The sequence below is a fragment of the Nipponia nippon genome, unplaced genomic scaffold (genome assembly GCF_047370975.1).
Source record: "Nipponia nippon isolate SJK-2023a ecotype South Korea unplaced genomic scaffold, ASM4737097v1 scaffold_18, whole genome shotgun sequence".
Classification (NCBI taxonomy): Eukaryota; Metazoa; Chordata; class Aves; order Pelecaniformes; family Threskiornithidae; genus Nipponia; species Nipponia nippon.
The window spans coordinates 2,146,403-2,159,440 of record NW_028262334.1 but is presented as its reverse complement, the minus strand read 5'-3'; the positions used below and the strand labels follow the sequence as shown (position 1 = coordinate 2,159,440).

Here is a 13,038-nt window from a genome sequence, read left to right as displayed (position 1 = left end):
ACGTAATCGCGGCTCCCAGAAATAACAGGTCCGTCCGTCTGTCTGCAGCCAGCGGCTCCATGCAGCTGCTGGAACGGCTTTTCCCGGCCTTAAGTGATCAGCCCTGAAATCTTAGAGGGGAAGGGGGAAAGGCGAGGGGAGGCCGAGGGGTGCGAGGGCGGCCGTGCTGCTGAGCCGAGCTGGCCTGGAGCAGTGCCAGCGGCATCCGGACTCGCTCCTGCAGCCCAGACGGGGATGGGGCTGCAATTCCCCGCTCCGTGCACCCACTGATGCTGGCGTTGGGCTGAACCTCCTTGTCCAGGGTTCCCATCCCATCCTGGCCAGGGTCCCCATCCCTCCTTGTCCCCACCCTTCCCAAGCTGTGGTCCCCACTGCCTCCATCCAGGGTCCCCGTCTCTGCTCCGGGCTCTTCCCCAGGGCGGCGGAGGTGTGGGGACGGGCAGCCCCTGGTGCCAGCGCACACTGGCCATTACGATGCCATTTTTGCCTGCGGCTGGGGAGGGCTTGGCCCCTCGGCGCTGGGCAGGGCTGTGCCGCCTGGGCCCCGCTTTGTAATTTGGGGCAGCTGGAACGTGGGGACACACAGGGCTCGGCTCTGCGGCACAGCCAGCCCGAGGTAACCTGCAATTTGAGACATTTCAGCCCTGTTCTGCTTGTAATTTGCTCTGTGGGGCTGTGCTTTGCTGTGCCAGCAAAATACCCAGAGGGGACTGATCCTGCGGAGCTGCACCACGGCGTGCAGATCACCATGCACAGCCCAGCCCCGTGCCACACACAGCCACCCACTCCCACTGCACGGCACAGAGGCTTGCCGGGGCGGTGTGCCCCAAGGATCCTGCCGTGACACCGGCTGGAGCCCGGGCGGCACCGTGGCCACGCGCGCTGGCTTCCTGCAGATTCCTCTGCCGTGAGCTGGGAGATGGCAGCCCGACAGGACCTCCTGACTATGCCAAATAGGGCGATTCCCGGCTCCTGGCAGCCGGCTCATGCTTGGGCGGTGGAGGAAAGTTTATCCTCGCTGCTCGTCGGGCTCCCAGAACAGAGGCAGGGCAGGCACAGGGCTGGGCGAGAGCAGGAACAATCCCTCCGACCTGCACCCACCCACGTTCTCAGGACCCACCAGCCTCACCCTCGCCTGGGCCAGGGGTAGAGGCTGGATGAGCCACTGTGGGATGAAGCCAGATGATGGAAGCATCCCTTCTCCTCCGAGAGAAAGTGGGGCTGGGGGTGACAGTGGTCCCTGCAGGCTCCCGTTCCCCAGCCTGGCCCTGACAGCCTTGGGGCACATAAGCCTCCATGCCCGTTATGGCTGAGCCATGAACTCCTGCATCTGCTTTTTTTTTTGGCATGGCAGGGTGCTGGCATCCGCATGCGTGGGGTCAGAGCAGGGTGGCATCACCCAGGAGCCTGTGGCCAGGGCGTTCCATCCGGGGACCGGCCACCGCTGCCGGCTGCGGATCCCCTCGCCTGCTCTGACTCACCCGTAAACATTTACATTTGCAGGAGGGAGCGGGGCCAGCGAGGCTGCTCGGCCCCAGATGGAAAATATCCGAAGCACAGTGTGAATGTAAACAGACGGCAGGACCAGGGAGGCCGGGGTGCAGGTGAGCCGCCGCGCTGCCAACCCGCCCACGGGACAGCCGCCCCTGAAAGCGGCTTTTGAGGCAGCTGCGCACCCAGGGCTCAGCTCGGGACGGGGCGGCGCAGCGGTGCCTCGAGTGCGCACCGAAACGCTTTGCTGCCCAAGTGTGCGCTGCAAACATCGAGGGAGGCGTAAGCTGCCCGGTGGGGTGGGGATGGGGATGTGGGAATGCTGAACCTGGCAGGGCAGGGGTGGGGATTGAGAGATGGGGACATTGAGCTTGGCCACAGCAGGGATAAGGATGCAGGGATGGGGACAACAAGTGAAATTGGGGAAGAGATGGGGATATGGGGACAGGGATGCTGAGCCTGGTGGGGCAGGGATGGGGATGGAGAGATGGGGATGCTGAGCTTGGCTGGGACAGGGATGGGAACGTGGAAACACCAGGCCTGGCAGGGCAGGGACAGTCCTGGGCCACTTCTGCTCCCTTGGGTGGCTCCCCCAGGGCCGGACACAGGGAAGGGGTCAGGCTGGTGGCTCGAGGGGTGACTGACACCTGGACACCGGGGAGGGGTGGGACCTGGGAGCAAACCTGAGTCCTCTTCAGTCCCCGGGTACAGGCAAGATGGTGGGACCCTCAGTGGCCACTCATGGCTTTGCTCTCCCCATCCCTCCTTGCCCCAGCCACAACCAGGCAGGGACAGCCCGGGCCAACACCGCCCTACGAGGCCGAGAGCCTGTGACCGCCATTTGCTCACCGGGGACGAGCCCTGGGCGCACCATCAGCGCGCAGGACCACCCTGACAGGCAGCAGCGGTCCCGGAGGCGTCCCTTTGCCTCGCTGCAGGTGACCACAGGGCAGGAACATGTTACGCCAGAAGTGCACCCGTCCCCGTCCCCCCGCCCCCGGTGTTTCCGCCCCGGCACTGCCACTGTTTCCGCTCCCACACCGTGGCACGAGGCCAAGCCCCAGGCGGGGAGGGGGTCCTGGGGGGCTGTGGTCCCCGAGCCCCTGGGGTCTGGCCCCCTGCCCGGCATGGGGTGGCCACGCATTTTGTTTCTGCTCCCCCCCAGGGGACTGGGGCTGCTGCTGGGGGAGGATGGAGAAGTGAAATTTCGGCAGAGGGATGTGGGCAGGCGGGGGAGCGGGGAGGGGGCCGGGGGGCTGGCGGGCACTGTCCCCACCAGGAAGAGACCACCATGTCCTGCTAACACTTTAATGGGGTCAACCTTGAGGGTTGAGCTTGCCCTGGAGGAAAGCAGCTTCCCATCACGCCAGTGCAAGTTAAAACACAAACCCAAGGGAATGGGAGTCACCTGCCTGTGGCTCCACATGCAGCAGCACAGGGGACTCGGCACCGGGCCCACGGCGCAGCTGCAGGCCCCTGATGCTCTGGGATGCAGGACCCCTGTTCCCGCAGCTCAGGAGTGCTCTGGCAGGAAGCTGCTGAGCGTCAGGTTGTCACCGTCGGCCTCGGAGCCACCGTCAAGCAGCAGCTTCGGCCGCCGGGCCAGGCCAGGCTTGGGGCCGTTGGCGGCCATCTCGCCGTCAGGCAGCAGGGAGGAGATGCAGACCATCTCGGTGTGGCTGAGCTGGCGGTGTGCCGTCCGCGCCCGCCGCCAGAGCAGGGCGCCCAGCACCCCCGTGCACACCATGAAGGTGGCGGCCACCAGCGCCAGCAGCAGGATGGCCAGCAGGCACTTGCCCATCACCCTGCTGGGGTCCCAGGGGACCGGCACTGCGGTCCCCCTGGGCTTCTTGTCCCAAGGGGTTGAATGAGTCGGGGCGGGGGAGGCTCCGGCTTTCTTGCCTTTCTTGTAACCCGTGGTCATGGGGCCAAGGGCTGGGGAGGTCGCCGAGTGTGGCTCCGTGGAGGAGCTGCTGTCCATGTCACCGGCCACCGTCCCCTCCTCGCTGGGCAACGTGAGCCGGCTGGGGATGGTGGTGATGTTTTGGGGTGCTGCCTGTCTGCTAGGCTCCGCCGTCAGCTCAGAGCCCAGCAGCAAGTCGGGATCAGGGGAATCAGTCTCGTCCTGTGGATCGGCTGTGGTCGGCACCGCCAGTGCCCAGTGCAGGCTGGCATTGGTGCTGGGTGCTGCCGACAGTGCAGAGCTCAGCAGCAGGTCAGGGTCAGGGGAATCGGTCTCATCCAGGGGATCGGCTGTGGTCGGCGCTGCCAGTGCCCGGTGCAGGCTGGTGTTGGTGCTGGGTGCTGGTGGTGGCGCAGAGCTCAGCAGCAGGTCAGGATCAGGGGAATCGGTCTCATCCAAGGGATCGGCTGTGGTCAGCACCACAAGTACCCTGTGCAGGCTCGCATTGGAGCCAGATTCTGCTGGTGGCACAGAGCCCAGCAGCAGGTCGGGCTCGGGGGAATCGGTGTCGTCGCTGCTGGGCGTCACAGTGGCGGCGTGGCCATGCCCCGGCGTGGCGGCGGTGGCGCTGGGCTGCTGCCCGCCATCAGCCCTCTTCCTGCGGGAGAACGGCAGGGGCTCAGCCTGCGCCTGCCCGGCCACCCCCCAGACCCACTGCAGGCCGCGATGCTGCCCCGGCTCCGGCGGCGGCACGGCCCCGCACACCCGCAGGGTGCTCAGCACCAGCACCAGCATCACCAGCACGGTCCAGCCTGGTGCCATGGGACCTGCAGGGGGAAAAGATGGGGCAGATGAAATCGGGGCCCCGCTCACTGCGAGAGGATGCTGAGCTCCATCGTTCAGGCTGGAAATGGCCCCAAGGAGGGATCGCACATGAGCAAAGCATCCTCCTCCTCTTCTGGAGAGGGGCTCTGTGTTTTGGGGGCCTGGAGGATGTGAACACCGACCTCCTCCATCCGCGGCCGGCAGAGCCGAGCTGCCTCCACCTGCGGGAGCTCAGCCCCGCCGGCTCCACTTGAGAAGAAAGTTTTGAAACGGAAGCTGAGTGTCTGGAAATGGGAAATAAGCCGTGATGGAGACAGCTGCTGTGGGACAGGCAGTTGCAGGATGACTTCCCATGCAGAAATGAAACCTCAGGGATGTCATACACTTTTGAACCGACCCCCCTGGGGTGCCCGTCCTCCCCCTCTGCCGGCTGGGCTGGTGTGGGGCTCCCAGGCAGAGGCCACCATGTGCCTGTGCATCTGCGGTGTAGCAGGAGGAGAAGCAAACCCGCCCCAAACCCACTCCAAATCCCCCCTTGTTACACCAACCGCCCACCAGCAGCGCCGGTGGGTGGAGGCCCCACACCCAACAGCATTCAAACACCGATCGATGCTCCCCCAGCACCCAGCATCCCTGAGAGGCTCCCACATCCCCAAAGCACCCACCTGCCTCCTAAAAACCCCAGGGACCAGCACTGCATGGAGGGTGGCACCCCGTGGGGACCCACACACGCCCCAAGGGGGACCCCGAGCATCCCCTTTGCACCCACACCATCCCTGGGGGCTGAGCCCCGATCCGGCACCCCCCCACCGAGGCTCACCTCTGCCAGGAGACGCCGCGGGACGCCGAGCTGCAGCGCCGGCAGTCATCACCAGCAAGGGCCCAGCTGCACTGGCACGGGGGCACGAGGGCAGCCCCGGGGCCGGGCAACCACCAAAGCTCGAGGGGCGTTGCAGGCCACCCTCCGCCTGTGCCTCCTGCCCTGGCAGGGAAGGAAAGGCGGGCGCGGAAGAGCGGCTGCGGTTTCGGAGAGCCCAGCGGGGGAAGAACGTCATGCCGGGAGCGGGGCCACCGAGGGCCGGGGGCTGCGTGCACCCCCAGGAAGGGTGGTCAGGACGTGGGGTGCCCCCCCAAAAAGGAGCCTCCCACCCCTCCCCAGCGTGCTGGGTGCCCTGTGGGAGCCCCCTGGCCAGCTTTGCCCCACCGGCAGCTCTGCCGAGCTGCGTGCTGGGGCTCACGCCGCCCCGAAAGCAGAAGTGACGGCAAACCTGGTGCCAGGGCTACCAGCCGCCCTGGGCACGGTGTGGGCATGAACAGGATGGGGGGGGCAGGTCATGTTGCCCCGAGAGGGGACACGGAGGTACCCCAACACCAGGAAACAGCTATCGCACACAAGGAGGAGGAAGAGGAGGAGGAGGGTGAGGGCCTGGCTCAATGCATTTGCAGAGCCCTCAGGCCGGGGCCCTTATCTCGGCATCAACATCCCCAAGATGGCAACCTGCAGCCAAGGAGCTCTCGAGGGGCTGCAGGGGCCGCCGAGCGTTGTCCCGGCTGCACGGCGCTGCACGGGCTGGGAAATACCCCGCCCTAACCGCAAGCACCGGCGCGGCAGCAGGCGGGAGGTGCAGTCACAGGAAGGGTGCTGCAAGAGCACATCCGCAGCAAACGCCCTGCGGCTGCTGCTGGGGGCTGTAAACAGCCCCACCGCCTCCGCCTGCCCCCCGGCAGGACCGTGAACTCCCCATGCCGTGGGCCGGATTCACCCCATCCCTTCTCCAAGTCTGCTGGCTATGGGGGCTGGAAGAGCGTCCTGGTTCTTGCCAGCCCCAGATCACTCGGAAAACACACGCAAAAAATTGCGTTCAGGTCTGCAGGAGCGGCTGCGGGATGAGCATCCCCTGGGATGGGTCCAGGGCGTGCATGGGTGGCCAGGGAGCATCGCCTCTCCGAGAGTATCCCTGTCCCGTCCCAGGCACGGCCGGGCCTTCGGGGTTGTGCTGGGGTCAGGGTGTACCAGGGCGGTTGTGAAATGCAGGGTGAAACGCTGCAGCACCGCGGAGGCTGCGCTGGGGGAAGGTTCTCAAACCTGGACGGGGACTGAGCGATACCATTTCCAGCCTGGGCTCTTTGCTGTTGCAGGGTTACCTGCGCCCTTGAAGCAGGTTTCAGCTGGGGAAGAGCAGAATGAGCTCCCCCAGCTCCAGGGCAGCCCCCAGCTGGTGCCTTTCCTTCCAGAGACCGCACCACCCCGGTCCCCGCTACCCTGAGACCCCCCCCAGCAAGTCCGTGCCATCGAGTCCCGCATCCAGCCAAGCTCTTGGGTTCGCTTGCAGGGAAATCACCAGCGAGTCCACGTGTGACCCCGGGGATGGGCCCCGGCTCTCCCGGGATAGAGCAGACGAGAACGGAGGAGTCCCAGAGGACCGGCCCCGCTCAGCCACAACCCCACAGGCTCGGGTTTCTATCGCTGTGGTTAAGGGTAGTGCCATCATTTAATAACCTGGTTATTGATAAAACCTAAAGCGAACGTGGTAACGGGCAGCAGTGGGTGCAGGACGCAGAGAGTCAAAGAAAAAGCAAACCAGAGGAAGTTTATAATCAATGACTTTTATCTTTTGAAAATGGAAGCAAATATTTGGACAGATACTATGGCCGCTCTATAAGAGCGCATCTTTCAGGACTTCGCTGGTTCTCTTCTGGGATATCACGGCTACAAAAAGCTTCAGGCACTGACTCCGGTTGAGCCTGGCTAGGCATCAGTTCATTTAAATAAAATACAGGCTATAAACTAAAAACCAGGGCGGCCTTTCTTCCGCCCTCCTCGGACCGTCTACCACACACCGATCTCCTCTGGGCATTTCAATCCAGCACCTCAGAAAACTTATTTCCCTCCAATTAGATAAAACAAAAGGTCCCCGAGCACACAACCCTGAAGTCACACATACAAATCGACACAGAGATCACCATTTGGGGGAGCATTACATTTGGTTTTGTTTCCCAAAAAAAAAAAAAGAAAAAAAAAAAGAAAAATACACATCATCTCAGCCATTTACTGCAATACAAAAACATCACCAAACATTCAAATAACCCGGAGCGTCTGGACTGTGAATCCAGCATCAGTGGTCACGGCCACAGGGCAGGGGACGCTTGTCCCTCCCGCTGTGCTCGCCACTTAAAACAAAGAAAACCCACTTTTCATGAAGGTTTCATGCTATGCAATTATAACACATCCTCTGTCTCTTTGCGTCCCATTCTCGTGCCTCTCCAGCTACGTCGCCTGGCTGTCCCGACGGTGTGATTTCACCTTCACACACACAGACATCCCTCCAGAACAGAGAATCCTTAATCTTTAAGTTCTGAACATGCAAACATTGGAAAAAATGGAGAATTCGAAGATTTCTAGCTAACCTAATGGGGGGAAAAAAAAAAAAAAAAAGGATCACTTCAGCCTGGATGAAGGGACGCGCCCCCATGCCGAGCGGCAGCCGCCGGGGATGCCCTGGGCGGGGGGACGCTGCTCTGGTGCGGCGGCTCCCAAGCACACAAACGTGCACGCACATCGGGGATGCAGTGAGCTGCGTCAAGGATGGATCCCCAGCTGGGACAGGCAGTGAGGCTCCTCAGCCGATAGCTCTCGGACACCTGATAGTCTTTGCGCACCTCTGGATTCGACGCGGGCTGCCGACATTTCCCTGGCACTGTGGGGACGGGCTATGCTGGGACAGGCAGCACCAATCCAGCCTGGCCCAGCTTGCCGGGGTGGCACGGATCCTGCTGACGCCCCAGGGACGCAGCCTGCGAGCAGGGACCCGTGCCTGCCCCGTCCCTCACACAGGCAGCCCCCCTGGCAGGGGAGACCTCACCTGAGCAGAGGTTTGCTGAGCTGAGGCATCCAAGAAATTCCATGAGGAGCTCACGAGCCCAGCGTGCTCATGAGGTCTCTCCCCTGAGGATCTCGAAGGACTGTGTGAGAAACCAGTTCTCCAAACTGGGGTCAAAACCACCCTCCCCAGTCCCTTGCACTCCAAAGGCCTGGGAGTGCAGGGGGTCTGGGGACGGACGTCACTCATCTGATCCGGGAACAAGTAATTTCCTGCAAAGTTTTACAGCAGGGTGGGGTGGTGAGGCAGGAATGATGGAAAGAGAAAAAAAAATACTGTAAAAAATAGCAGAGGCATTTTGTTTCCGGAGACCCGTCACGATAAAGTCACCTATCTACTGCTAACGCTGCTTTGGAAGCAAGAGTCTAAATTTCTAACATCAGCATAAAGTGGGGGGCCAGAGAATTGCAAGCTCACAGATTTTTAAAAGCTTCTTAAAGTCAATGAGCCAAAGAGCGTGGTGGTGCAGAAACAAGTATTTACAGCAACGCGTACAGCTGAAACGGACACCACGGAGAACCTGGTGACTGCCGGTGTCCCACGGCTCGCATCTCCCATGGCACACCTTCCACTTTGTACTCCATGGATAAACGTAAACACATTTCCTGCACGAAAGTAACTTCTGCCTCAAAATAAAGACAGACTGGCAAATAAAACATGCCCGTTTGGACAGGGCTAGAGGAATCCAAAACATGGGACTATTTTAAAAGGGCAGCATGATGCTAGTTTAAAAGTTCTGTAAAAGGAGAAGAGGCATTTTGTGGGATGAATCACCTCATTCAGAACTACGGTTTTTTTCTTTAAACTGTCAGACAGTGGTGATGGGGACACGTTAGGGAGGCAGGAAAGGCAGCTTGTACGATCTCTGAGGGGTCTCAGCAGCAGCCTCGGCCACACTGCAAAGGAAACCGATCTGATTGTTCGAAATTGAAGATTTATACAAAATAGCTTCAGTTTTGTTCTCTGAACAGTATAAACACCCACCACGCGCACACACACACACACGCGCGCGCGCACACGCACGCAGTGCTGTCCCTTTAAATTTAAAACACAAATACTGCAAAGTGGCAAATAAGAAAAATAAAAAGCAACTTTTTTTTTTTTTGGCAACTTTAAAAAATGGTTAAGAACAATGTGGCATTGGTCCCTAAATCTAGAAAAAGATATTTGGGCACAACATTGAAAGTCAGAATGGATTTGTTTTTAGGAATTCATAACATCTGGAAAAAAAAAGACTGTAAAAGTAGCACTTATTCTTTCTGACTTATTTGACACAGTCACAGAAATTCATTAAAACATCAGGAAAAAAAAAATTCACTAAAAAGCTTGGCTTTTAATCATCGGCTCTCGTTGACGTGAATTTAGGAGAACAGGAAAGCTCGTACTGGAATGCTGCAGGCTGCTGCTTGCCGAACTGGGGAACTGGAATGTGCCTGGGCTGGCAGCGGGGCCAGCGCCGCTCACCCCGCTCAGTCCGCAATCTTTGCCATCTGCTGCTCCAGCTTGGAAATGCGCTCGTCTTGGTTGGTGATCGTGTCTTTTATAGATTTCAGCTCTTTCAAAATCTCATCCAATTTGGCTTCGTTTTGCTAGAAGACAAGACAAGACATGTATTTGTTAGGAGAGCTGGCGGGACACCCTCTGCAGACAGGAGTTTTCCAAACAAGCGGCTCCTCTGAATGGGATTCTCAAGAGCCATAAGCGCACCAGGGCGCACAGGCAAGCGGGGTGAGCATGCACTACACGTCTGGCACAGGCACTGTGGCAGTTGTGATGCTCAGGGCATGGACCAGCATTTTCAGCGGCAGCAATGCCAACTTCAAGGATGTACTGGACCAGTAGCTGCTCTTTAACAGCATTTAAGGACCTACTTGACTGACAGCTGTCACTTCCAAATCTCTGCAGCTTACTATACCCCACGTTAGCTAAAGCCCCCAATTATGAACTTGTACGACCTTCTTCTGGCCCTGCATAGTCTGAGGTTCATTTGTCCCACTGTCTGTGCTGGGTTTTACACAAAAAAGAGGTGCATGGAAGCTGTCCCCAGGCAGGTGGGTGGCTGGAGTAACAAGCCAAGCTTTCCCTTGTGTCACAATTCCCAGTGATCTTCCACATATACCACAGCCTCACCTGGAACGGCACAACTCCAGTACCACCTAAACTCCAGGTCACCCACTGGCACCTAAGTCCCGAGGCACTTGAGTCATACATGCTTGAGCTTTGTTTTAACTGTTTTTGAAGATGCAGCACCCTGGTAATCACATCTCAGACCACCATCCCCAAAAGCTTGTGGATTTTACTCACAGAGTTTGAGGCATCAGCTGCTTTCTTTGGAGCATTTATGAGATCACTTTTCTTGTTTGCGGCAGGTTTGTTGTCCAGTATGTTCTTCTTGACCACCTTGAGATCCCTGTTCTTGCCTGGAATGTACCCATGCTTCAAGGAGATGAGAAGGGGATCAGCATTCTTCCCCTCAAACCACTCCTCTGCTTCCAGAGCTGCTTCTGGGCCAGCTGTATCCGGGTATAGGTCATCCTGGAAGAGGTCCGACTGCAAGCCAGAAGAGATGAATTGATCAAGTGCTTTGGGGCTGGAAGGCACGAGTTGGCTTCAAACCACATAACCAGCATGTAGTGCTCACCTTTCGAGGAACCGTCATGATGATGGGCTCACACTTCCTCTCGTGAAGCTTGAAGAACCTTTCAAAAAGAAAGAAAAGGTGCGACTTGGACGTGAGGACAGCCAACACGCTGTGCAAAGGAGGCCTCGGTTCTGCCGCTCGTGCACAGCAGCGTACCGGGAGACAGAGGCGATGGGAAACGAGCAACCCTACGGAGTCACAGCTGGGCTGTGCTAGGACTTGCAGGGCCCTGCGAGGGCTGGACGAAACCACCTGGGTGCGTGCAGAGCTCCTCTCTTAGGTACTGGGTGACTTCAGAGGGTCACACTTTGGCCAGGAGGGGCTGCCAGCGAGGCACAGCCCACTGCTCGGACCGTCCAGACAAGCACCACACCAGTGACGTACAGGTACACACTAGCCAGCCTTCTGCTCACCACTCACACGTCTCCACACTCCGGTCACCCCTTGCAGTCCTGCTCTGGGCCAGTGCCACAAACGCCAATGTCCTCAGCCTGGCCACCGGGCACCGCTGCTCAAATATTCACGTGCTTCAGGCAAGTGCAGGCTCTGCTCCCTTTCAGGGGCTCCTGCTTTCATTAATAATCGAAGGAGGATCAAAAGGTTTCAGGGGCAACATCCAGCATGTTCCCTACCAGCAGCGTGCCAGGAGCCACTGCAGTGGCACAAATTTGCTTTCCTGAGATCATAGAATCATAGAACCACAGAATGCTTTGGGATGGAAGGGACCTTTAAAGGCCATCTAGTCCGTCCCCCCTGCAATCGGCAGGGACATCTTCAACCAGATCAGGTTGCTCAGAGCCCCATCCAGCCTGGCCTTGAATGTTTCCAAGGATGGGGCATCTACCACCTCTCTGGGCAACCCGATGCTTTCTCCCTTTGCCATGTTTTCTGAATCACAGCTGCACTGTGGTCACTGCACTGCTGCTTTAACTACTCTCTAAATTCCTGAAACCAGCTTCCAACCTGCTTGCTGCGTACAAGCTGGAGACTGCTATCAGGCTTAGGCACCAAAAGTTTATCACCAATTTGTTGACAGCATAGGCTGTAACCAACTTCATGCCAAGTTTTCTGCAGACAATGTATTCTGCTAGATATCACTCATTCATTTAGAACAGACTCAGCCTAAGTCCCAGCATAATTTGAGGTTACATCATGTTATGCCCAGCACAAGTATCGCTTCCTATCACAGGTCCCAACAAACGCTGCAGAAGCAGTAGTGTGGCAGAGAGGTCTTTCCAACAGCGGGGTCCTACACCCAGCAGTGCTTGGTTTGCCAGCGGGGAGCACACACCAGGGTTTTACAGAGGGCTCTCAGCCCCTTCCCCTCCTGCCATACTCCTCTCTTGCCTGCAGAAAGCTGGCTGACGTGCGCTGCAGGAACGTGTTTTGCACTGTCCAGGGGCAGTAGCAGGACTTTCCATTTCTGAACGGCTGAGCTCATGATGGGGTGGCTTGCTGGGACGACACGACCCACCCTGACAGCCTCTCTCCTTACCTGGCAATCTCACACTTGTTCACATCAAGGCCCCTCTTTGGCATGAACCCCATGCCCCTCTGCGGCTCTTTGCTGCTGAAGGTGTTGAGGTAGTGAACATAGGGGGATTCATCCGTGATCTCAAAGTAGCGAATGCTGCTGTCACCCTGCAAGAAATGAAAGGAGGACCACTCCAGAGGCTGAAGAGGCCAGCGCTCCCCGTGCCCGCACTCCGGCTCCCTGCTAGGCTAGGCAGCCATTAGTCTCCCCCCGTAGCCTTTCCTTCCAGGAATGCAGCCACAGAGCAATGCAGTTCATAGCTATTTTTTTTTTCAAGCTAAAACTTCCATTGCTTACCAGTTGAATATGTCTCATCTCGGGCTGCTCACGGCAGCCGCTATCAGACAGCGCACTGCTGTGTTCTCACTATCCATATGGCATCAGCAGAACTACCATAAAGCAGATCCCTACTGTAACCCAAGTACATTGGCTGAACAGTTTCTCAGCGGTAAGTGCTGTTCTTCAAAATACCGTGGTGCATTGACCTGAGCTTGTGCTTCAACACTGGGGGGTCAACTTCCACATCTCCTGTTGTGAAAAAGCTAAATTTTCTGCCACAGTCAGGCAGCAAGGCTATAAACCAGTTTCTCTTTGATTCCAGGCAATTCTACTCACTAGCATCTCTGAAACAGCAGAAGAGGCAGCAGACATAAAACAAGTATTTCTCATTAGCTGTTTACAAAGATGGGATTCTTGAACATACTTGTATGGATCCTCCTTTGTAATTACTTGTTCATCTTGTCTTTGGCTCCTATTTGTAGGA

General features: G+C 58.1%; 2 protein-coding genes across 4 annotated transcripts in view; both read right to left on the bottom strand.

Moving 5' to 3' along the window:
- Positions 1–2,785: 2,785 nt before the first annotated feature.
- On the bottom strand, positions 2,786–5,333 carry SELPLG (selectin P ligand). Its single transcript, XM_087754628.1, has 2 exons — positions 5,040–5,333; positions 2,786–4,221 (listed from the first exon to the last, which is right to left on the bottom strand). The coding sequence occupies exons 1-2, from the start codon at positions 5,272–5,274 to the stop codon at positions 3,005–3,007; spliced, it is 1,452 nt and encodes a 483-aa protein (XP_087610754.1). The 5' UTR covers positions 5,275–5,333; the 3' UTR covers positions 2,786–3,004.
- Positions 5,334–6,806: 1,473 nt separating this feature from the next.
- The window catches only part of CORO1C (coronin 1C), a 56,494-nt gene continuing 50,262 nt past the window's right edge, over positions 6,807–13,038 (bottom strand). For all 3 annotated transcript variants that reach the window (XM_087754373.1, XM_087754376.1, XM_087754374.1), the window contains exons 8-11: positions 12,237–12,382; positions 10,742–10,799; positions 10,405–10,650; positions 6,807–9,689 (exon numbers count right to left, since the gene is read on the bottom strand). In XM_087754373.1, the coding sequence (XP_087610499.1) occupies positions 9,570–9,689; positions 10,405–10,650; positions 10,742–10,799; positions 12,237–12,382 (570 nt within the window). In that variant the 3' untranslated portion in view covers positions 6,807–9,569. The remainder of the gene's footprint in view (positions 9,690–10,404; positions 10,651–10,741; positions 10,800–12,236; positions 12,383–13,038) is intronic.

Coding starts and splice junctions, on each gene's coding strand:
- SELPLG (XM_087754628.1), bottom strand. CDS start 5,274: ATGACGTTCTTCCCCCGCTGGGCTCTCCGAAACCGCAGCCGCTCTTCC. Junction 4,222..5,039: donor CGCGGCGTCTCCTGGCAGAG/GTGAGCCTCGGT, acceptor TTCCCCCTGCAG/GTCCCATGGCACCAGGCTGG.